A 23,893-nucleotide genomic window follows, 5' to 3' on the forward strand; every position below is an offset into this window, starting at 1 on the left:
TTTGTCTCAAAAAGGCACAAATCACTTATTAATCTGATCAACAATTAAATTGATTATTGTTGTGGAAAATAATTAAAAAAAAGTTTTTTTTACATTTGTTGTTAAAATGAATATTATTTTCAGTTAAATGACATTTGTATGTATTGTCTTCTAAAAAAGTAAAAAAAATATAGAAAATTGTAGAAAATTGAAAATATAATTTTACAGGAAAAAAAACTGAGATTTAATTATATTGTAAATGAAATTGTAATTTATTAACGTTTTGAACAGAACTCAAATCAGAAATAATATGCTTCAATTTTATTTTACTTTATTCCACATATTTAATTTAAAATATTTTAAAGCTTGACTAATGTAACTAACGTTTTTTATTTAAACATGTTCATTATAGAATCATATTATTACTACTACATACATTAAAATACATCAATGACAATTTCCACTTTTGGCACAGTCTCGTTTCAAAATAATTATGTCAAATGTAGAAAAAAGAACCAACCTTAATATTATTCCACAACATCATTTATTATTTGTATTGACCATTAGTAATGTATTTATTCATAGTTTCAGTTTTCTTTGAAGAAATAAATAACAATTTCTACATTCATATAGTTTTATTTTGTTATTATATAACAATTTACAAACAAGTAGATCAATCGCATTTTTTAACACTAAAGTGTTTATATTAACAATATTTTATTGATCAATTGTGACAGGACAATATTTAACTTATCTGAAATGTAAACGCCTTTAAAAGAGTCGTTGAAGTTATAAATTCCAATATTAATCCAAGATTTCAAGTAAAATGGCATCTTGCTCGGACGGTACAAGCTTGACAACAGCGCCACCAAGCGGAGAGAGGAAGAAGAAAAAAACTACCATTCTCCACTTTTCATGCACTTCTTTAATACATCAGTTTTCCATATTCACAACAAATACATGAAGCTCTTTCTCCGTATGATACAGCCTTAAATATTTGTACACGCAACTGTTTTTCTTTTGCCTATCAAAATGTCTCTTAAATTGAACATTTTATAATTTGTTACATTTGTAGTTTCCATGCCTTCTAGCAAACTTGACAGTATTTCCTTTGTACAACTATTTACAGGTGGAACGAAACAAAAGAGAAAACGTCATGATCATTTTCAATTGAAAGGTTTTTGTGTTTGTGTGCGAGTGTAGGGAGTTTAAGGTGCAGGCAACAGGTCGAGAGAGAGGGAATGTTCCAGAAGAGTTGGTGACTGGAGCAGAGCTCAAGAGATATACAAGTCAAAAAAAAAGATAGAATGAGGCCGATGTGCGTCTAGCCCTGCACAGGTAGATATCCCGGCTGATACTGATGTGTGGAGGAGGCGACCACTTTCTTTTCAACTCATGTCAGCTCGTGACAACTTGGCTGTGACTTATGAAACATGAGTGATATCAGTGAACACGACCCAGGCCAGCTTCTCCCCGTGAGTCCAGGATGAACATGTGACCCGACTTCATCCATATGTGTATCCGACAAACCATTCATTTTTACATTGAATTGTTTTTGTGGATTTTTGCGACACTATGTCACGATGAGTTTCTTTCGAGAGGAACCTTTTGATTAGAGCTCCAATGTATTTGAAAACCCATTTAAATGTTACAAATATGTGATTAAAAATAATGTTTTAGGTGCTAAAGTTGAATTAAAAACAAACACAGAAGGTGTCGGAGACGTTTCTGATTCACTTTGATGATTCATAATTCAACATTTCATTTCAAAGTCGACCGAATCATTGTCATCAATCCATCAAAATATGAATCACACATCTTAACAAACAAAGATCACTCATCATGAATGTGCGAAAGGTAAACTTGCGATGTTGCTCAACCGTAAACACAGTAGCCATGTCACGATACTTGGATATGAAAAACTTCACCGGAAGCAGCGTTCATGGATCAGCAGCCAAGAAAACCCTGAAAGGACGTGGATGTTATTTTCCTCATCTTGACTTGTCATCTGAATTCGATTGAAGGGAACTCTTGTTGTGTATGGTTTTGGGCGATGAATATCAGTGGACGACGCTAAGACAAGTGTAACTTTGAGGTGTAAACTTCAGCAGGATAAGAGCTGATCATGCAACAACCAGCAGCAGCCAATCATTGAAGTAAGTGACAACAAAAAGACCTTTTAAGAAGAGAATATCTTACTTTTTTTCTTCATGTACACACACTTTCCTCTGTAAACCTTTTGCTGATGTTTAAAAAAAAAAAAGTAAGACTTACTGTTGTTATCAACTGATTGTTTAAATGAGGGTAGAAAACATAGTTAGCATTCAGTCAGCTAAGTGCTAAGCTACGCTAAGCTAAGCTGAGAGAAAACAAGAGTGTAAAACTCCACACCAGAAGCAAAATATGTCGTAATGATGTTGCAAAGGGGGTCAAGGTAGACGTGTACGATGGACGACCACCTCTCTGCCCGTGTTTGAACACCTCTCATCAAGCTAGCAGTTGTTTTAGCTCTCATTGCTGTAGGAATGTTCACCCTCCCTTTTAAAAAAACAAGAGCCTCCTCCGGTTCATCATCGGCTCTTCGTCTCGGGACTCATGTTCCGATCAAAAAGGCTTCAATGCATTTTCTACAAAGTGCAAAGTACACAAGCGTCCAAAAGAAAGACTTGTTAGCTTAGATTCTGAAAGATTAGCTCATAAAACAAACCAAAAAAGTCACTTTAAATATGTAGGTATCTGCAGGCCTGCCTGTACAGAAAAAAAGGCAAAAATAAAACAACAGGTGGATTCTAATCAGGACACATGCCGGGATGAGCAACGTAAAGAAGTGTGGACGATAGAGAATGTTTCAGTGAGTAGCAGAGTGCAATATTAAAGCCATGTGATCCAAGAGAAGCTTTTCTCGTCACATGAAGTTAAAGGAGGCGAAGCAGGACTCGTCAGTGCCACATTTTGTGCTGCACAGAACCTTCTCTTGAAAAGGCAAAACACAAATTGAAAGATGAAGGAGATTCAAGTCATAGTTACAGGGTGAACCCCCCTCGCCGGGTCTCAGGACATCCGCCTCCGACAGACGCCGTCGTCATCGCCGTGCAGGCTCTGTCCTGAGTCGGCCTCAGTGCAGTGGAGATGACCGACCTTCGACCTGGCCCGGGGAAGAACCATCCCAAAACCTCTTTTCTGCCGTCTCCCGTGTCCTTCTTCAGCGGAGCGCTCCAGTCCTCCTCACAGCCTCGACCACCGGTCCTGTGTCTGAGTGTGCTGGGCGGTGTTCGGTGGACGGACTCCTCCAGCAGGTGGTCAGAGGGAGGAACACATTCTGCTAATATTCACTTGTTGGTGATGAATGGATCCACCGAAGGGACTTTTGAGAGGTGAAGAAGAAGGAGGGATGAACTGGTGTGAAACAGCACACATTACTTAAACGCCGAAAACTCCCCTGGGAAGCTAAAAAACAAAGGAGACAGAATTTTAGTGATGGATTGACGAGCATATGTCAGCAGTTATTCAGCTGGTTCTTGAAATAACCCAATAGACATTTTGAATTGTCAGGTTTGGACAAAACTTCTGAGATTCATGGCAAACTGAAGTGAACATGTAACATTCTGTCGTAAGCTTGGGACAAGAGACAGAGGACACCCTGGACAGATCTCAACTTCTATACATTTAAACCATCACACGGATATCAAATCATAAACACTTCAATAATCCGCCATTAAGTGGCGCTAACCTGCTGTTGACCAATGGCGTTTGTGTTTCTGTCATGTGACGTGTGACTTACCTCCACAACTTTATTGACACCACAATAGAACAATTTAATTCGTACAAGTGTTATTTATTTATTTTTTAATTCACGAACCTTTTAAACCTTGTACAATTACAATTAAGTGCAGCATCGTAGTATATCTCCATGAGGTGAATTATTATGGAGCCTCACATTTTGACCTTATTTTGAGCAGCATAAATCATTAATAAAGCTTTAAAGGAGCACTGTCGATTTATGAGAAAATGTATGTTATTCAAGTTTGCCTTATAGTCCCAAAAATATGGTACACTAGTTTATGTGATTCATTTGTTATCTTTAATTTAGTACCTGAAATGGGTCTACAAGAATAAATCATTTTGGTCTGATAATTACTGTAAGGGCTTTGCTGTGATGGGATTAGGAGGTTTATTAAACGGATACAGAACAGTGGTTATATAGGGCAACTGCAAGTAACTAGTTACACATGCCTCGACTGCGTAGAAAGAATAGTGTGGTATCTAGAGACTAGGGGTGTCGATGTTTGCAGACACGCCTACAGTAAGAATCAGTTACGAACATGCTTCTCTGAACTGTGGGAGGAAAGTCGAGTGCAGAGACGCAAATAAAACCTACCATAGCCACCGGCCTGTATTGGGGTCTTGGGTGACGCGCAGGCATACAAGCTGAAGTCCTCCGTCTGGAAACCAGCTCTGTTTAACGACGGCTCCGAGGCGCTGCGGTGGATTTTGGGGAGCGAGCGAGCCAGCAGCTCGATGGACGCCAGGATCTCAAAAGAACAATGAGACTCACAATAAGTCTTACTTCACTTTCAAAGGTAAAACTTCTTTGAGATCCTTGGAAAAACATAAACAAACTCTTTTGAAATAAAATACTGATATAGCTTGAACAAGTGCAGACCCGGCGGCATGGGCGGGCATTGGGGGGCCGTGGCCGCCCCCAGGGTCAGCCGTGACCACCCTGGCAGGAAGGGAGTTATTTTTACGTAAGAGTTCAACCCTCTGCCCTGTCGAACGAAGCCAAAGCGCTGGCCTATCACAGGTGATGTAAATGTACAATGTTGTAGCTCAACTCTTCAGTTATTGCCATGTGAGAACACACAACAACACTAACAGAAATCCGGGATTCAAAATATGTTCATTATGTTTATTATCTTCTTCTATCTCTCAACACACATCCATCAATGTCAAGAGAACAGCGCACCCAAGTGGTCATTAGGTTCCACTACAGTTATTGTTATCATTTGACAATAATGGTTACAGTTGCTTATAGAGTCAGTAATTGGTTTTGGTTTTCAGTATGAACATCCGTAATACGCTGACGAGTAAAAAGTAACAAGGAGAGCGAGCAGGAAGCAACGACATCCATGTCAACTGAAAACACACTGAAGTCAACCTGAACCCTGGAGTGAACCTTCAAACTGAGAGTCGCTGCAGCTAAAGCTTTACTTGAACTCACCAAGTCACCTGTCTTGGACTTGGGCTCAGTTCAGTGTTTTTATTGTACCTTTTAAAAACAAGGCTCCTGTAGAATGACTAAATAGCCTATATTGTGATGATTGTTATTTGGTGCCCTTTAAAAAGACATATTTTTAAGCAACTGGGCTTCATCAAGTATCAAACACATCACACATCACATGATTTTGTTTAATGAGATGACAACTTATTTGATGTTCAATCCAGTGTTCAGGTTGACTTCAGTGCTTATGTTTTTAGTAGAAGTGAAGCTGTGGTGCTTTAGTTTAATACATGGACACAGCACTAAACTTTGAAAATCACTTTTCAGTAATGGGAGAATTTTTTCTCTATACTGTGCGATTAGTCCCAGAGCCATTTTTCCATTTAGGTTGAAAAGTTTGCCCCCTGAAAAAATGTAATGCCCCCCTTTAAATGTTTTTTCTGCAGCCGGGTCTGAACAAGTGTGTGATCCCACCTGGGGGAAAAGGGGGCGCTCTTCTCTCTTCTTCTTCAGGCAGTCGGCCATCAGCCTCTTCATGGCCTTGGGACAGTTGCTGCGCACCTTGCTGAGGTCCGGCGACAGGTAACCTGGACCCACCATGAATATTATCTGCAGCAGAAACCGTTTCATTACATCTTTGAGAGGACTCTGCTTTATTATAGAAAAAGACTGGAGTGTGACGAACAAACATCTGACCTGGTCTCGGTTGTTGATGTTGGAGTAGGGCAGAGCTCCGGACATGAGCTCATACAGCACGATGCCGAAGGCGTAGACGTCGGACTGGAAGCTGTAGGGATTCTTGTCCTGCAGTCTGATGACCTCAGGAGCCTGAAAGAGCAGTCCTGTCAGGAGGGAGTTCAGGTGAGTCGCGAGGGGCAGCTTCACACTCACCATCCACAGGATAGACCCAGACAGCTGCTCAAACTGGTGTGAGCCGCTCCAGCGGGACTTCACTGTGGCCAGACCGAAGTCACCGATCTTTACCGTCAGGTCCTCGTGGAGGAAAATATCTGGAGGAGAAGTCGTCAAGGACACTTCCTGGGAAGAATGCTCTTCATTTCTGGAAAAAAGATATTCTTACAATTGTAATTCTTTTGTTAGACGTTTGATAAACCAAAGATTATTCAATAGTTATCCACAATCAAAATGGGACACCTGTCACTCAAGGAGCTAATGAGTGATAGGAATAACACGAGTTTCAATGCTTTTGATTTTTCTTTTAAAGTAGTTTCATGTAACTTTCAATAACTCCAGACTGGTTGATCTCTCTTAGGATACTGTTGCTCTTCAGATCCCGGTGGATGATTGATTTGGCGTGAAGATAACTGTTCAGGAAAAAACACAAAGCAACATAAGCGAGAAGCACAAACAACAACAAACAAGTGTAGCGACTCACTCCATGCCCTGAGCCGTCTGCCGGGCAATGTCGATGAGCTTGATCATCTCGAACTTGGTCTCCATGATGTGCAGGTGATGGTAGAGACTGGAGCCTTCGCACCACTGGGTGACGATGCTTGGTGGTGTAGCCCATGAACAGCAATATGTTCATGTGACGCGTTTTCCTGTCGCACACAAACACAGATGTTTAAGTCCAAGGCAGAGGTCAAAGGTTCGAGTTAGTGACATGAGCTACCTGAGGACTCCCACTTCATTCTTGAAGGCTTGAAGCTGTTGAGGGGTGGGTGCCGTCACGTTCAACATCTTCACAGCAACATCGCCTGAAATTGAAGATTAATAAAATAAGCTGCTTGTTCTAATTCACATGTGTCACACATTCACGGGCAGGAGGGGCCAATACATGCTCGTGTTGATATGTTGACTGATAAAGATGACAGTAGTTAAGATGAGGAATAGAGATTATCAAAAATAAAAGCAAAATTGAGGATGATGAAAGGTTTGTTTGATTAAAATGTAAAAATAAAAAGATAATTCAGACATGATCCTAATCAGAGACATGCTTACTGTTAAATACAGCAAAATGTTAATATTAAAATAAAATAAAATAAAATTGTTTCCTGACTCCCATCGTATATATATGCAAAAAATACACAAAAAAAGGGTGTGTCGTCCACGTTGCCTGGTACAACTTTTAGACATCATGAAACATTTTGGCTAGAAAAAAACTCAATAAATTCACACTTTCCCATAATGCCCAGAGACAATTTCTCTTAATGAAGTTTCAACATAAAGCATGTTGAAGTAGAACCTCAATGTAAATCAGCTCTGATAGTCTCTGGTTCAAATTGTATTTCAATGCAAACAAAGGCCTTATCATTAGATTCTTGAATGTACTGTAGTACCTTTAAATACTTTTATGGATTCTAGGGAACCCTAGCAAATCTACATGTTGTTAGACCCACAACCTCAACTGCTGGAAGATTTGTGTGATTGAGTTTGACACCACTTTTCTATTGAGTCTGGTCGAACTATTTAAGCTCGTTTTTATCTTCCCTGTAACATGTTTACAAAGGACCAGGGATTAGTAAAGACACTCGCCACGATAATGATATAAATGGCAGTTACCAAACAGTGTTCGGTTTTGCTGCCATTTTCTTTCTGATTTTGTTTAAAATATATATATTAAGGATAAGGATGTAACGGTCCAAATGTATCCTATTAGTAACAATTTCATAAAAATCATTCACATTGATATAAAACCTTAATAATCTCCATCCCTTAGAAAAGAAACTTCATTAACACTAGTCTGTAGACTCTAGCAGCGTTAAACTAAACTATTTAGACCGACTCTTACCGTGCCACTTTCCCTTGAAGACCGTTCCAAATGAACCAGATCCTATCCTCTGACCCAGAGTGATCTGGCCCTCAGATATCTCCCAGTCGTCGCTGGAGTCCCTCCTCCCGAGAGTTTTCTGTTTCACGGCACATCACCATCACCTTCATCATCACCACAGCAACGTTCATCAAAGCACAAAGACGGTCTCTTACCATTTTATTGCGATCTTCAGACGAGGACGACGACTTGCGCTCTCTTTGTGGACACGGGGACTTCTGCGGGACCTTGACGTTGGTCAGAGAGCCGGGTAGAGATGCAGGAGGAGTGGCGGACAGACCTGTGGTGGTACCTGGACAGCAGGGGAAACAGAGAAAAAGCATTTGGAGCTTGAAAAAGTGAGTTAAGGCAGAAGAGGAGAGAAGAAGAAAGTTGACTTTAAAGAGTGCGTTTGCCGTTTGAATGTGCAGAAGAGGTCATGCAGTGGCAAATAATGTTTGTTACCCTATGATTTATTATTTTTTCATTTTACATCATAAATTAAACTCATTCGTACTTTGACTCTCAATTGTGAATACTTTCAAGAATGATTTATACAAGTTAAAAGCCATAATAATTACAAATCTAAAACTAATTATTTTATTGACTTGCAGTCACGTTTATGCAATTTAATGAAAGAGGTCATATATATATAAATAAATAGCTCAGTTAGACTTTTTTTTATTTATAAGGCCAAATATTTTTTAATGGAGCTACACTGGTAAATGATACATGGACATTTTAAATACTACATTCATTATCAAAAGGCTTGACTTATCTAAGGAATCTCTTAAAAACAGCATCATTTATTTGCATATATTTACCATACAATGATGAAGAAAACGACTCTTTTGAAGTCTGTGTGTAACAAAAGTGCATCACAGTGTTTGAAACAGTAAGATTGAAGTGAATCCCACAACCATGAGAGAGAACATGTGAAAACATAAAGAGGGAAACACACACAGTGGACTTGACACAAGGTAAAGGGGCTGTTGTGCTGGGGTGGAGGTGTAGGTGAAGGAGGAAGAGGATGGGGGAAGAGAGGAAGAACACAGGAACACACAGAGGCCTAACTACCTCGGAAAACAGGCTCGGGCTCAAAATCAAAGACTATGTCATTGGGGTAGGAGTATAGGAGGGGGCTTGAGGTCCGTGTTCGGTGCTTCCTCAAGCAGCGGGCGGGGTGGGTCGGGGGGCTGCAGGGCAAAAAGAGACAGACACACCATCACTGCTACTCACCCGGCCCCTCTAACCACCAACTGTCCATGGTTTTGCTCATGGCTTTACTGGAGCATTCATCTTACAACTATCACAGTTCCACTTCCTATTTTTAAACATTACCAGTTCAGTGAAGACGATTCTCTGAGACCAATCGTGGCAGAAACTAATACTGGCAACTCTTGATCCTTCTTAATATTTATAGTTAGAAAAATAAGTTTTTCACATTTCCATATTTTTATATTGAAGCAATCATTAACTGTAATTACATCTACCTTTGATTATTATCATTACTATCATTTATATTACAAATGCATTGATATTTAAAAATACAAGACAATATTTGCTTTATTTTTAGTCATGTATGTACTGGAATGGTTCTAACCATCGGTTTTTATTTAACAAAATAATACAGTTAAAGAGTTTATGTTACAAAATTTCTAAACTGCTAATAAATGCAAGTCAAGTGTCGTTTAAGCTAGTTTTTAATTGCATGTAAATCTCCAAAAGGGAAATATATTGAGAGGTGCAGGCTTGTTAAACTGATATATAGATATAATATATATATATATATATATATATATGAGTCACTTGACAACTGTATTTAACCTAATTACTGTGAATTATGAATGAGAAGTTTATTTTACACACTAGCTTACAGGCAATATTTGAAAAGCACTGCAGAAATACACTAGATAAACAAATACATAAATATGGCTGATATGACAAGATTACTAACAGGTTTTTTTTATTCACCCTGAAACATGACTATTGACATGTGTACCAATTGTTAGTATAGTTACTTATTTAACCAAGTAGCTGACTGTGTAGAAGCTGTTGGATGAATCATTTTATCATATTTGGTTGTTCAAGCAAAGCGAACTACACAAAATTAAATATTATATATGGTATTGTCTTTTTCAACATTCCATTTATATTCATATTCATTATTGGGTCTCACACACACACACACACACACACACACACACACACACACACACACACACAAAAGACTAAGAGCACGCAGACGCGGAATGGTTGGAAAAAAAGCCACAGGATGTTTGGGAAATGTTGCGTGTTGATCTTTACCTCCCTCCGACCTCGGTAAGCACTGATCACGAATCAGATCCTGTAAAGAATCAACATTTGTGTTACTATTATTATAGATAAATAGTTTAAGGAAAGAATATACAACGTCGGATGAAATCATTTGAACATTCATCCATTTTTTTCAGATGCAGGCAGAACCTCTGACTACTTGGTTTCACATTCTTACATCAAAAATCAAGTCATTTATATCAACAACTGTTGCATCTCACATCAATGTTGACAGGCTCGATGGTGTTGATATGGACGTTGGGTGCGGACGACGAGCGGTCCCGCTGCCCAAACTGGTTACGGTGGTCTTCCTCATTGGGCCGGAAACTAGGTGGGATGGGTATGGACTTGGACGGGGACACAGTGGCGTGGCATATGGATCTGGAAAGGTTTGAAGCCATCAATAAGAGAGAGCACAGAGACGAACACGCAGAAAGGGAGAGAGCGGGGATTACCCTGTGGAGTCTGATGGGGGGAGTGAAGGACAGACTTCGGACACGGGGGTCGTCCCTTCTGAAGAAACTTCCTCCTGAGTGAAGGGGTGGTGCTCGAAGAACTTGGAAACTAGCAATAAGCTTGAACCACAAAAGAAAATGTTATTAAAATCAAGTTTAAATGAAGGTTTTTTACTGAATGTTATCCTGCTTATATATTAATCTATAACTGCACACATGTTTATAGATGCATCAGGTTAGAAACAATACTTTCTTTATATTAAATTGTTAATTATTTAGACGAGCTTAAACTGACCATGACCTCAGTGAAGAGTCAACACTTTAAATCACAGCTTAATTTAAGATTTTGTACAACTTCTCAAGTGACACAACTTACTATAACTGGTCGTAGTTGACACACATAAGAGGAACCTCGGTGCTGCAGCGCTGGTGGAACTTGTACCCCCATGTCTGGCAGCGGAACCCCTGGAAAAGCAGCTTCCTGCAGAAGTCGCAGAAGGCCAGAGTGAAGAAAGTCTTCCTCACCTAAAACTGATCAACTTTAATGCCTAAACTATTTAGAGTCATGAAGATGGAGGAGAACTTAGGTCTGTATCTGATGTGCTGATAAAGTACAATTTATAATAATAATACCTTTCATTATTAGTCATTATTATTAATGATTTGAACTGATAAACATGTACAGACTCCAGTCAAGCTGTTTTTTTACTAACTAACTAGATTCATATCATATGAAATATAAGGAATAAGTTACTAACACACATTGGACAGCAGGTGGCAGTGTCATTTCAGAGATTGCTTGCACGACATTATAATGTTTAGGTTTCATATGATACAACTTTTAAAATACATAATGGAATATAACAAAAAAAAAAGTGTACCTTGCTACAGACTTTTGTGTTTTTAGTATTAATATGCAACAAAGACTAAGACATATGAGCTTCAGTCTTTACATTAAAATGAAAATACTTGTTTCTTTTTGTTAAAATTAAAAAAGACAATTACAATAAAGCTTTCCTTGATAGTTTATTGTCTTGAACACAACAACCACTCTGATCATATTCCTCTCAATACTGCACAAGGAAGTAAAGAAGGATCATCAATGACAGAGAACATATGAAGTGAATCATTATTCTCTGTCTGCTTCACACTCAGGAAGGAATATCACAACTCTTCATCATGGTTAGTGACACCAAACACTTTACAAACACATTTCTTAAGTTAAGAACTATAGAAATGATCCCTGAAAGTATAGTCTTAACTTAACTCTGCACCAACATCACACTCCATCCTCACACCAAACCATTACAGTGACGGATGCATAGTTTTTGAATTTTAAAATGTTACTGTCATTCATTTGATTGCAAAGAGATGAGACTAGAAAACATAATTGTAGTTTCATAGTTTATACACAACATGTATTTAAAATCACTACGTTCAATTCCATAATTCATCTAAACTGTGATTATTGATCACCATGACATTAAAACAACTATATCAGGTTATTTTATTATGCATTACAAACAATTGTAAACATTAAACAATATAGTTTAATACAAGGGAAAATACATTTGAACAAGAGTTGTGTTTGATGTTAAAATGAAAACGTTTTTTCAATTATTAACATTCTGACTTAGGTGAGCGACTCACAGCTAGGGGGCGATCTAGGTGGATTGTTGTGGTGTCCTCTTCCACGCTGCAAACAGAAAGCAGTTGAGTGCAGTGAGGGCGTGACACACAAGTCTCATAGAGGCACACCTGACTGGTGCAGGTGCTCGGGGGGCGGAGTCAAACATCCACACTGGGCGTCTCACCACACCTGTCCAAATGTGTCGTCAGTGTTGCACATTTGAGCTCTGGCGGGATCTAAGATGGCGGCACAGGTGTGGCGTGAGATCGGCGTCTCATGGTTGTGTAACCTGATGAAGTTTGACTTGAGAGAAGCAGGTCAGAGAGCAAACCTCCACAAACACATTCAGCCGACTCAGCAGGAAACTTTGAATCAAGTTTCTACATGTGAATTGTCGGCACAAGCTCTTGTGGATTTTTCTTCTACACAAAAGTGGACACAACTTATGTGCACCTGTTCAGCACAAGACGAGTTGATCAAAGCAATACAGTCATATTTAGGACATGAGTTGATCAGGAAACAGAAGGAGAGGTCAGAGATGTTGACCTTTCATAACAGCTGCACAAATGGATTCTTTCTGAGCCTCCACTGACCCTCAATGACAAGTGACTTTACTGAACATTTGGAGTCCAAACACATGTGGACGTTTTCTGTCCATTTATTTGAAGATCAAAACACACAAGAAATGAAGCAGCAGTTCAACTATGTTTGACAAGATTCTTCACCTCTGACATCACAACTGACGCTTCATTAACTAGTGTCTACACACCAGGAAGAAAACACACAAACTATAACATGAACACAAAACTGTCTGTGCGTGTACTTGCGTGTGTGTGTGTGTGTGTGTGTGTGTGTGTGTGTGTGTGTGTGTGTGTGTGTGTGTGTGTGTGTGTCTACACATTCATAAATTTGTCAATGTGTGTCTGATTTTTTTTCCATTTTGGTTTTTGCATGTTTGTACTTCTGTTTGTTATTTGATGTGTAAATACATGTGTTTGTTATCTTTTTATTTGTGTGTGCGCCTATTTTCAGGTTTGTTCAACTGTTTCCGTGAGTGTGTTTGGGCATGTGTGCCTGATTTTGTGTGTCAGTACCTGTTTTTAGACTCTGTCTGTATATATTTTCCGTGTGTGTATCATTTTGTCTACAGAGACATCTGTGTGTGTGCGTTAGTTATTGTGTGTTAGTGCTTTTGTTGCGCCAGAGAAGAATGTGTTTAAGTATTTATGTGTGCGCATTTCTGTGTAGTAGTAAAGCACATGTGTGTGTGTTTGTCATTGTGTGTGATTGCTTTTTTGTGTGTGTGCGTGTTTGTGCATTTTTTGCTTTGGTAAAGCATGCGTGTGTGTGTTTGCAGTTGTTTGTGAGTGCATTTTTGTGTGTCAGAGATGCATGTGTGTGCATCCTTGTGTGATGGTGAAGCATGTGTGTGTTTGTGTGTGATTGTGAGTGAGTGCATTATTGTGTTTTAGAGAAGCATGTTTGTGAGTGTTTGTGTGTGTGCATTTATTTGTGTTAAAGTGAAGCATGTGTGTGTGTGTTTGTGTGTGATTGTGAGTGAGTGCATTATTGTGTTTTAGTGAAGCATGTTTGTGAGTGTTTGTGTGTGTGCATTTATTTGTGTTAAAGTGAAGCATGTGTGTGAGTGTTTGTGTGTGTGAGTGTATTTGTGTGGTACAGAATCGTGTGTGTGCATTTATCTGTGTGTGTGTGTAGTTTTCATAACGGCTCAGATCACATGACATCCTGATGTGAGTTTCAAACACATTTCCAGTGAAGGAACAAAGATCAGCAGCTCTGACGTCTGCAGAGTCTCAGAAGAAAAAGACGTTTCTTGGTCGATTCCTCCTGAAACACGGAGACAGAAAAATGTATCAACTTGTAAAATCATGTGTGAAGTGAGTCTTGAAGAAAAGTGACAATTATCATCCACTGACTTTAGTCTCTGTCCACGGGCGGATCCTTCAGATGGTCCAGCTCCGAGCTGGGGGCCGCTGTAAGATCACAAACCCTGTTAGCTTGTGTGCTTCTCACCAGCAGATGAAACTAGTGTCAACACTGATGCTAGCATGCTAGCACTCTGTCACATGGTCAACATCTGAGCTGAGACAAGATCATGTACTTACAAGACGAGTCAGAGTCGCCTGAAATGGAAAGAAAGAGGACAAATTACACCTGAAGAAGATGAACATAGAAGAGTTCCTCTGACCTCTTCTCATCTCTGCTGACCTTCTTTGACCTTCTATTCTTTCTCTCCAGTATCTGGAGATGATCTGGATCAAATCACAAACTCTCACCTTTCTTCTTCTTCTTGTAGATGAAGTATCCAACCACTGTGAGCACCAGAGCGGAGGCAGCGACGGCGGCCATGATGATGTACAAGGTCAGGAAAGTCCTGGCTGTGGATGGAGAGCAAAGTAAGTGGAGACATGATCAGGTGACCAGTGTTAGAGACGTGGTGGGGCCTCATTCAGCAGATCCATGCTGACCACACCTGGACTCTCATCTGGATGAAAGAAACCTCTGGAGACACCAAGAAGGTTCTGAAGACTCTTACCGTTGGTCAGGATGTTTGACGGATCCAGTTTGGTGACCACGTCTTCCGGAATGCCGTCCAGTTGAAACACACACTCGTACCTGGACCAGTCGTCAGACGGGAGTTTCAGGTCCACCATGTTCTGGAAGGTTCCGTCAGGGTTGGGGAGGATCTCTCCGTGTTCCACGTCCTCGTGCAGCTCCTCTCCGTCTTTGGTCCAGAACAACATGGCTCTGTCGGGGTAGAAGCCTGTAGCGTGGCAGGTGACCGGAGAGCTGGCTGTCTTCTGGAGGAGAGACACTCGTGGACGCTCTGAAGGGAGAGACACCACACTTCAGAGAGAAAGTCAAAGGATGGACAGAGAATGAAGGAGAGGAGGAGGAGGGAGGACAGGGGTGGAGGTGAGGAAGAGAAGATAAGAGGAGAGAGAGAGAGAGAGGACATGAGGAGAGAGAGGAGGGAGAGAAGGAGGAAGGAGAGCAGAAGGAGAAGAAGGTCATGGAACTACCTGTTCTCATCAAGGTTTTGCTCCCAAACTTCACAAACTTCTTCAGATAGTTTGGACATTCCTGGGTGTAAAATAACTTTTTCTCTTTTTTCAAGCCTTCATTCTGGTCCAACTTGTGTTTGGTGATGACGGCCTGAGGACTCGGAGCGACCCAGGTCAGAGTCTGAAGGTCAAACACGATGAAGTCTTCTCCATCATAGCCGTACTGTTCATAACCTTTGACCTCTCCAGTCTCATCGTCCCACTCACAACCGTTCATCCTCTGATTGATGTGAACACCTGAGAGAGAAACCAGAGTGAGACCTGATCTACTCCACTGTTTAATACTCCACTGTGATCTACTCCACTGTTTAATACTCCACTGTGGTCTACTCCACTGTTTCATACTCCACTGTGGTCTACTCCACTGTTTAATACTCCACTGTGATCTACTCCTCTGTTTAATACTCCACTGTGGTGTACTCCACTGTTTAATACTCCACTGTGGTCTACTCCACTGTTTAATACGCCACTGTGGTCTACTCCACTGTTTAATACTCCACTGTGATCTACTCCACTGTGATCTACTCCACTGTTTAATACTCCACTGTGATCTACTCCTCTGTTTAATACTCCACTGTGGTCTACTCCACTGTTTAATACGCCACTGTGGTCTACTCCACTGTGATCTAATCCACTGTTTAATACTCCACTGTGGTCTACTCCACTGTTTAATACTCCACTGTGATCTACTCCACTGTTTAATACTCCACTGTGATCTACTCCACTGTGATCTAATCCACTGTTTAATACTCCACTGTGGTCTACTCCACTGTTTAATACTCCACTGTGGTCTACTCCACTGTTTAATACTCCACTGTGATCTACTCCACTGTGATCTAATCCACTGTTTAATACTCCACTTTGGTCTACTCCACTGTTTAATACTCCACTGTGATCTACTCCACTGTTTAATACTCCACTGTGATCTACTCCACTGTTTAATACTCCACTGTGATCTAATCCATTGTTTAATACTCCACTGTGATCTACTCCACTGTTTAATACTCCACTGTGATCTACTCCACTGTTTAATACTCCACTGTAATCTACTCCTCTGTTTAATACTCCACTGTGGTCTACTCCACTGTTTAATACTCCACTGTGATCTACTCCACTGTTTAATACTCCACTGTGGTCTACTCCACTCTTTAATACTCCACTGTGGTTTACTCCACTGTTTAATACTCCACTGTGATCTACTCCACTGTTTAATACTCCACTGTGGTCTACTCCACTGTTTAATACTCCACTGTGATCTACTCCACTGTTTAATACTCCACTGTGGTCTACTCCACTGTTTAATACTCCACTGTGATCTACTCCACTGTTTAATACTCCACTGTGATCTTCTCTTCTTCTCTGAACTTGTATGATCTACTCCAGTTTCCTCCTCTGATCTACTCTGTATACAAGATTGATGGTTCAGGATGTAAAAAGGTTGAACATGATTCAGTTTAAGGTCAAACATTGATTTTAAAGACAACAAACCTCCAGTTTGGTTGAATCTCTGTTTTGCTATTTCAATGTTGTTCTTCTGGACCTGCTGTTCATTATTTAAGATATTTGTCTCTCTCTCCCAGTACTGAGGATCATCTGCTGTGACCTGGATCATCCAGTCTTGTTTGGGTACATTTCTCCTGGTGTTGCTGTCGTAGTGTTCCACTTCAACTCCGTCCACATAAGCGACAGAAACAAACTCTGGGAAGTTTTTAACTCCAGCAGACGCAGTTTCGAAAAACTGCATTGTGTGAATCACTGTGAGACACAAAAACAAAGTTTAGATCTTCTCTGGTTCTGATGACACAACGTTGTGATGCAGCAGAACAATCACATCTTCTACAAAGACAAAGAGGTGAAGAACAGAGGGACAGTCAGCAGTGACACAAAGTTCACGTCCACACACGGACACCAGCAGAACATCCTTCACACTTCACTCTCCAAGAACCCTGGCTAACTGGGACACAACTATAGAAGAAGAAGAAGAAGAAAGAAGAAAAAACGATTAATATTAATAACAATCTGAAATGTAATAAATATTTATAATAAAACAAATAAGGAATAAAGAGAATTAAAAGAATAAATGGATGAATTAAGAAGAAACAGGAGCAACAATGTTGAAAAAGATCAAACAACTAAATTGAAATTGTTTTTAAAAAACACAGATAATGTTGCTTATTTTTATTATTTCTCTCTAATAACACATTTTCTATATTTTAATGAAAATTAAAACCAAGTTCATGGAACAAATCGAAGAATGATTGATAGAATAAAGATCATTGAAGGACATTAAGGTTAATGATGAACTTAAATAACATGAGTTTATATCAGTTTATAAATAACATGTTTCTGAAGATTACTGTTCAACATGATTGTAAATGTTTCATTTAGATATTTTAAGTCCAAACACAAGTTCAGAGCAGCTGCTTCACTGAGTTGCTCCAATAAACTGTGAGATGTGATAATATGTTGAAGTGAGCTGAGCTACAAGGTTGTCTGAACATGCGCACTTAAGAAATGCGACACTTTCTTTGTTTTTATTTCCTCATTTTAGTTCATGATAGACTTGTTTACTAAAGTCAAATCAATGAAAATTGTAAAAGCTCTTCTTGTGAGTCAATGAATCTCCTGATGGCAGCATCGTTTAAAAACAAGTGATCAGCTCATGAAGCAAAACTCTGGAGTCACTTTCTGTTCAGCGTCAAACAAGTTCCTCCGTCAATCAACAGAAGTGACTCAACAGCGCCACCAGGTGAGCACCTGACATTGAGCTCGGATCTACTTTTCTGTGTACGACTTCTTCACGGTTCTGAGATGAAAAGTGAATCAGTGAAACACTTTGACTCCTCTGAGAGTGAAAAGGTCATGAAGGTTGTAGTGAAGAGTATTTGGAGAAATAAAAGGTGACGCAGGTGTGAACACATGAAAGTGGAGGAAGGAGACTCACTCGCAGTTGAGCTGTGGATCCACACAACAAGCACAAACAACACCTTCTTCATCTTCAGCTCTTTTCTGGAGACTAGGATCCAACAAGTCTTCAGGTCGACGAACGAAGTACAAGTGAAAGTAAACAACAGACGCAGGAAGAAATATCTGAGCCAATGAGGATTCAGTGTGACGTCACGTCCAGATGGAAAGTGAAAGTAAACCAAACATGTTATTACGACTATTTTCTGTGACAAAAACTCCACTTTAAACTTTATTATTATTTCTTAGAGTCGTTCTTCTGAACCTTAAAGTCACGCAGAATGTGAACTATGGAATACCAGGAGTGTCAAATTAAAGTGAAGAGAAATAAAAGTGGATTGAATTGCTTTTTATTTTGACATACGATGATTTATATGTATAAACGTTATTTCCTTCATATGGGTTACACACTCATTCTTATTTTTTATTCACAACTTTATTCACAAAATATGGCCCTCGTGTAGTTTTACAGACAAGTTTTTCTAAAATATAACGATGAAAGTAAAAAATAAAGTTTTTTGTGCGGACGAGAAAAGCTTCTAGTTCCCTCTAGTGGTTCAAACATGACATTGAGCTCAAACAGTAAATACATTTGAATGATTTTCAGTCATTTTCATCAATTCAAGAACCATTTTTATCATAATTTTACGGACAGACTTTCTGTAGTTAAAAAAACACTTGAACTATCTTCAGTTCCCTCCTGGTCAGTGAGCTCTTGGTGCTCTACGATCTCTCCAACATTGTATGGTCTCACAGGAAGTAAAACTGCCTGTTCTTGGTACTATTTACCCACAAACCTTAGCATGAACTGGCCCTCAAAAGTAAACCTGTCAGAGAAAGTAAAGGTCTCAGGCAACAGCAGGTTGAAAGAGGGGATATAAGCAGTAGAGAAAATAAAAAAAAATAACTTTCAGGTTGAATTATAGAATTAAAATATATCATTTTTACTTAAAAGATACAATATTTGATTGTTTTTTAAGTTGATTAATCTCATACAGAAATAAAGTTGTGTGATGAGCTACAATATTTAACTTCATCAAAATGTCTTTAAATCCATTTTAATTAACATTTTCAATCAGGTTTTGTTTTTACACACAAATAAATGTGATCAGTATCCGTTCATGGTGATTGTCCTTATCTGCCACAATGATTCTTCCCTGACTGAATATCTTTTGAGCGTGTTGTGTTGAGTCTGTAATGCTGCCAACAAAGTTATGAATCTACAAGTTTCCTGACACACTTCGACTAGAAATTGTTCTTGATGATAGTTTATTGAAAATAATTCTTCTCACTTTTGTTTCTTTGTCAAGATGAAACATTAAACATTTCCACATGGTTGGTTTAAACACTCAATGTGAACATTTTGGTGCATGTGTTGAACTTTCATTTGGATTAATATGTAAGTTCACAGTATTGAGGGGAGGAATATGATCAGAGTGTTGGTTTTCCATTTTAAAAGTGTAAATATTGTCTCATTCTGCACTTTGTCCAGGACGAGAACACAGTCTTCTCTTTCAGTCAGACAAGCCTACTCTTGGGATGAAGGTTTTTGATCATCCATTGTGCCGACCAAGGCTTTTCTATGGTTTTCCACCAGTGTTTCCTCTTTCCTCTTGAGAACAGTGAGGCTCGAGGGTTTGAGGTTGATTTTAGTGGCACCAGAAGCTCCAACAAATCACTGGTTCCTCAACTGGTTGGCTCTACAACAAACTGAAGAAATGCTGACTCTGCTCTCTGTTCTAATGTTGACCACAAACTGTTCTTTGTACTGTAGTTCACAGAAATAAATAATATTTTACTCAACATTATTCATTAAATGACATTTGTTTCTTATAATATTAACTTTACTCCATGTTTTGTAATAATGTAGGAACTTACTTTGAAAGCTTTATGGTTCATGTGTTTGATATAAACATACATTTCATGTTGTGTGTTTAATAGTGATGTGTTGATGAAGCCAAATGAAACAGTGTCATGTTGTTTAGAGGTCAGTAGGTGGCGCCATCAGTTTAAAAATGATGTGATGTTTCATTAGAAAAATTGTTCAAAACAATGGAGAATAGTGCAGAGACCGCCATCTAGTGGAAAAATAATGACACTGCTTCATGAAGAATACTTACAAAGTATATTATTAATTGACATTTGTTTATTCTAATATTGACTTTACTACGTGTGTTTTTTAAATAATGTAGAAACCTAGTTTGAAAGTATTGTGGTGCATGTGTTTGATTTGTAAATACATTTCAAGTTGTGTATTTAACGTGAATCACACAGTATCATGTTTGTTCAACTAAAATAAAAAATCAACCGTCATTATAATAGTTTGGTGTGAGGATGGAGTGTGATGTTGGTGCAGAGTTAAGTTAAGACTATACTTTCAGGGATCATTTCTATAGTTCTTAACTTAAGAAATGTGTTTGTAAAGTGTTTGGTGTCACTAACCATGATGAAGAGTTGTGATATTCCTTCCTGAGTGTGAAGCAGACAGAGAATAATGATTCACTTCATATGTTCTTTGTCATTGATGATCCTTCTTTACTTCCTTGTGCAGTATTGAGAGGAATATGATCAGAGTGGTTGTTATGTACAATACAATATATGAAAACATTTGTATATGTTAATCTACATCTCTACTGTCTCCTTGAGCAGATACATACAACTCTCCACTGGAGGTAGATGCTCTTGCTCTTTCATTGTGGTCACTTTAATCTTTTCCACTACAGTGTTTCCTCCTCCTGCTCTTGAGGAGAGTGAGAGGTTTAAGGTTCATTTAGTGGCTCCAGCAAAAACAAGCCCTCATCTCTGTGACAGACTGCTTTGACCAGAAGAGTGGTGAAGGTCTGATGAAGCTTCATGAAGCAGTGTCATTATTTTCCACTAGATGGTGCTCTCTGCAATATTTTCCTTTGTTTTGAACAACTGTTTTAATTAAACATCACTTTTTTTCTTCTTTCGTTTAGACAGTATTTATATTCTTACACAATTGACACCAGAGAGTTTAGTCTGAAGAATTTACTAGTTTACTGTAAATCTATTGAATTCCTAAAAAATCAGGCATCCTGGAGAAAAAAGTTCTGTTCATAAACAATGCATTTATTTATCTGATTAATTTCACAACAAAGTTATCAGCAAAAATATATCTCAACAACCATATCAGTAATAGTTGTACGTGTGTTTAAATATTCAGGTTTTTAACAAAATACAAACACATATCTCTACTAGTCTCACAAATCAATGAATCTGACAAATAAAAGTTTCTGCTTCTGAATCCTTTAAGCAGAAATGATGCCAAACTTGATGGTTTGTTAGAGCAAATGAATCCTAAAGCTTTAGTTAAGGATGAACTACTCTAATGGAAGTCTTCAGTGGTTCATGAGGCTTAATCTCACCATTACTGCTAAACTCATAAAGGTTTAACATTTAGTTGTTATGAACCAACAACCACTCTGATCATATTCCTCTCAATACTGCACAAGGAAGTAAAGAAGGATCATCAATGACAGAGAACATATGAAGTGAATCATTATTCTCTGTCTGCTTCACACTCAGGAAGGAATATCACAACTCTTCATCATGGTTAGTGACACCAAACACTTTACAAACACATTTCTTAAGTTAAGAACTATAGAAATGATCCCTGAAAGTATAGTCTTAACTTAACTCTGCACCAACATCACACTCCATCCTCACACCAAACTATTATAATGATGGTTGAATCTGGGTTTTTTTCATTTCACAGTTTATAAACAACATCTATACAAAAACAACAGGTTACCTATGTAACCTTGGTTCTACAAATGATTGTGACACTCTCTATAGGATGATTCTATGGATAACCTCTCTTGGCCCTGACTCTGAAAAAGAACAAAGCACTCACCACCTCTTTACATGTGACCTGCACTGAAACACACCAGCAATATATTCGTGCCTCTGACTTTCTTCACCGTCCTCAACTAGCAGACAAGTGGACACACTGGACAGAGTAGATGAAGATTCATCCACTCTGGACCAGAGTGAAGGGGTGGGTAGAAAGCCCAGAAGGAGACCACTCTGGTCCTCACAGTGCAGGTATGAACCTTCTAAAGAAAGAGGGTTCAAACATAGCATGACAGTTGCAATCCGTCTGATGGACAAACCAAACATGTCATCAGTACAATTAGCTGACACTGACGTGAGCAGCAGAAGCATCTTGAGGGACAAAATGTCCAAATGTCATCTGAGGCCAGAGTCTCAGTGGTCCATGAAGAAAACACTTCAGCAGTGGTAAGTAGTGATGGTCTGATGAAGCTTTATGAAGCAGTGTCATTATTTTCAGAGAACACTAGATGACGGTCTCTGCACTATTTTCTTTTTTTTCAAACTTAAGTTTTATTAGAATTTTCCACATTAAGGCAAACACACATACATCACAGAAAATAAAAAACACAAAACAAAAATAAAAAAATAAAAATGGGGGTTGTTCATGTTTCTTACATGCATCTTTCAATATATAAAGTACACACTGATACAGTCCAAGTATTTCACAGGTGTCGTTGTTGTGTAAACAGAGTCCACTTTTTCCATTTTTCTATAAATTTGTCTTCTTGTGTCCTTATCCTGTGGGTTAAAAGTTCCATTTCAAAAACTCCTTTGACAATGTGAGTCCATTCTTCCACTGGTTTTCGTATTGTGCCATTTTTTGGTAATGGCCTTTTTAGCGGCTGCCACTAGTATTTTAAATAAATATTTGTCTTCCTTGTTTACAATGTTTGAATTTAAGCCCAGGTACAAAATTGAACATGCAGGTGGAATATTATAGCCCAAGATGTTTTCAACTGCTTCATGCACATCCTTCCAATATTTCCTGATTTTAGAGCAATACCAGAAAACATGAGCATCGACATTGACTTCGTTACAATCTCTCCAACACGACTGGTCCGATGACAGTTGTCTGCTTTTAATTTTTGGTGTAATGAAATATCTTATTACATTTTTCCAGCAGTGTTCCCTCCAGATACGAGAAGATGTCGTAGAATGCTGCGTCTTCCAAATATGTGACCATTCTTCTTGACTTATACTGATATGGAACTCTTTTTCCCACTTTTCCTTTACATCATTTGTTGTCTTTCCCTTAGTTTCCATCATTTGCTTGTATAATGTTGAGACAATTTTACACTTCTTGCCGTTATAGGTTCCAATCAAAGTTTGGATTATACCATTTCTGTTTTCATTCATGTTTGGTTTAATTTGTTTGTCATAGAAGTCCCGTAATTGTAAGAATCTAAAGTGGTCTCTGTTATTTAGAGAGTATATTTGTTTCAGTTCTTGGAAGCTCATCATTTTGCCATGTTTTGTGTCTGTGCATATTGCAGTTAAACCTGGATCCACTGCCTGAACTGTAAATCCAGATTATTTGGAGTGAAATTGTTATTGTATGCTATCCAACTGAATATTTTAATTTCATTTTCCAATTTGTGTTTTCTGACCACCTTG

The 23,893-nt window shown here is 38.7% G+C and overlaps 1 protein-coding gene, 3 non-coding genes and 1 pseudogene across 4 annotated transcripts; 1 reads left to right on the plus strand and 4 right to left on the minus strand.

Annotated features, from left to right (window-relative positions):
- Window positions 1-1,053: 1,053 nt before the first annotated feature.
- Window positions 1,054-11,467, minus strand: LOC148074932 (serine/threonine-protein kinase B-raf-like; annotated as a pseudogene).
- A 320-nt stretch (window positions 11,468-11,787) lies between these two features.
- On the minus strand, window positions 11,788-12,000 carry LOC148074933 (small nucleolar RNA U3). The gene has a single exon (XR_015711920.1). It is a non-coding gene; the product is annotated as a small nucleolar RNA U3 (small nucleolar RNA).
- A 333-nt stretch (window positions 12,001-12,333) lies between these two features.
- LOC148074934 (major histocompatibility complex class I-related protein 1-like) lies at window positions 12,334-17,206 on the minus strand. Its single transcript, XM_087795086.1, has 7 exons — window positions 16,946-17,206; window positions 15,416-15,694; window positions 14,929-15,219; window positions 14,669-14,770; window positions 14,498-14,515; window positions 14,309-14,365; window positions 12,334-14,219 (listed from the first exon to the last, which is right to left on the minus strand). The coding sequence occupies exons 1-6, from the start codon at window positions 17,199-17,201 to the stop codon at window positions 14,310-14,312; spliced, it is 1,002 nt and encodes a 333-aa protein (XP_087651212.1). The 5' UTR covers window positions 17,202-17,206; the 3' UTR covers window positions 12,334-14,219; window position 14,309.
- A 3,580-nt stretch (window positions 17,207-20,786) lies between these two features.
- LOC148074935 (small nucleolar RNA U3) lies at window positions 20,787-20,999 on the plus strand. The gene has a single exon (XR_015711929.1). It is a non-coding gene; the product is annotated as a small nucleolar RNA U3 (small nucleolar RNA).
- Window positions 21,000-21,861: 862 nt separating this feature from the next.
- Window positions 21,862-22,074, minus strand: LOC148074936 (small nucleolar RNA U3). The gene has a single exon (XR_015711921.1). It is a non-coding gene; the product is annotated as a small nucleolar RNA U3 (small nucleolar RNA).
- Window positions 22,075-23,893: the final 1,819 nt, after the last annotated feature.

The sequence above is a fragment of the Callionymus lyra genome, chromosome 7, assembly GCF_982586985.1.
Source record: "Callionymus lyra chromosome 7, fCalLyr1.hap1.1, whole genome shotgun sequence".
In the NCBI taxonomy this organism is placed as follows: Eukaryota; Metazoa; Chordata; class Actinopteri; order Syngnathiformes; family Callionymidae; genus Callionymus; species Callionymus lyra.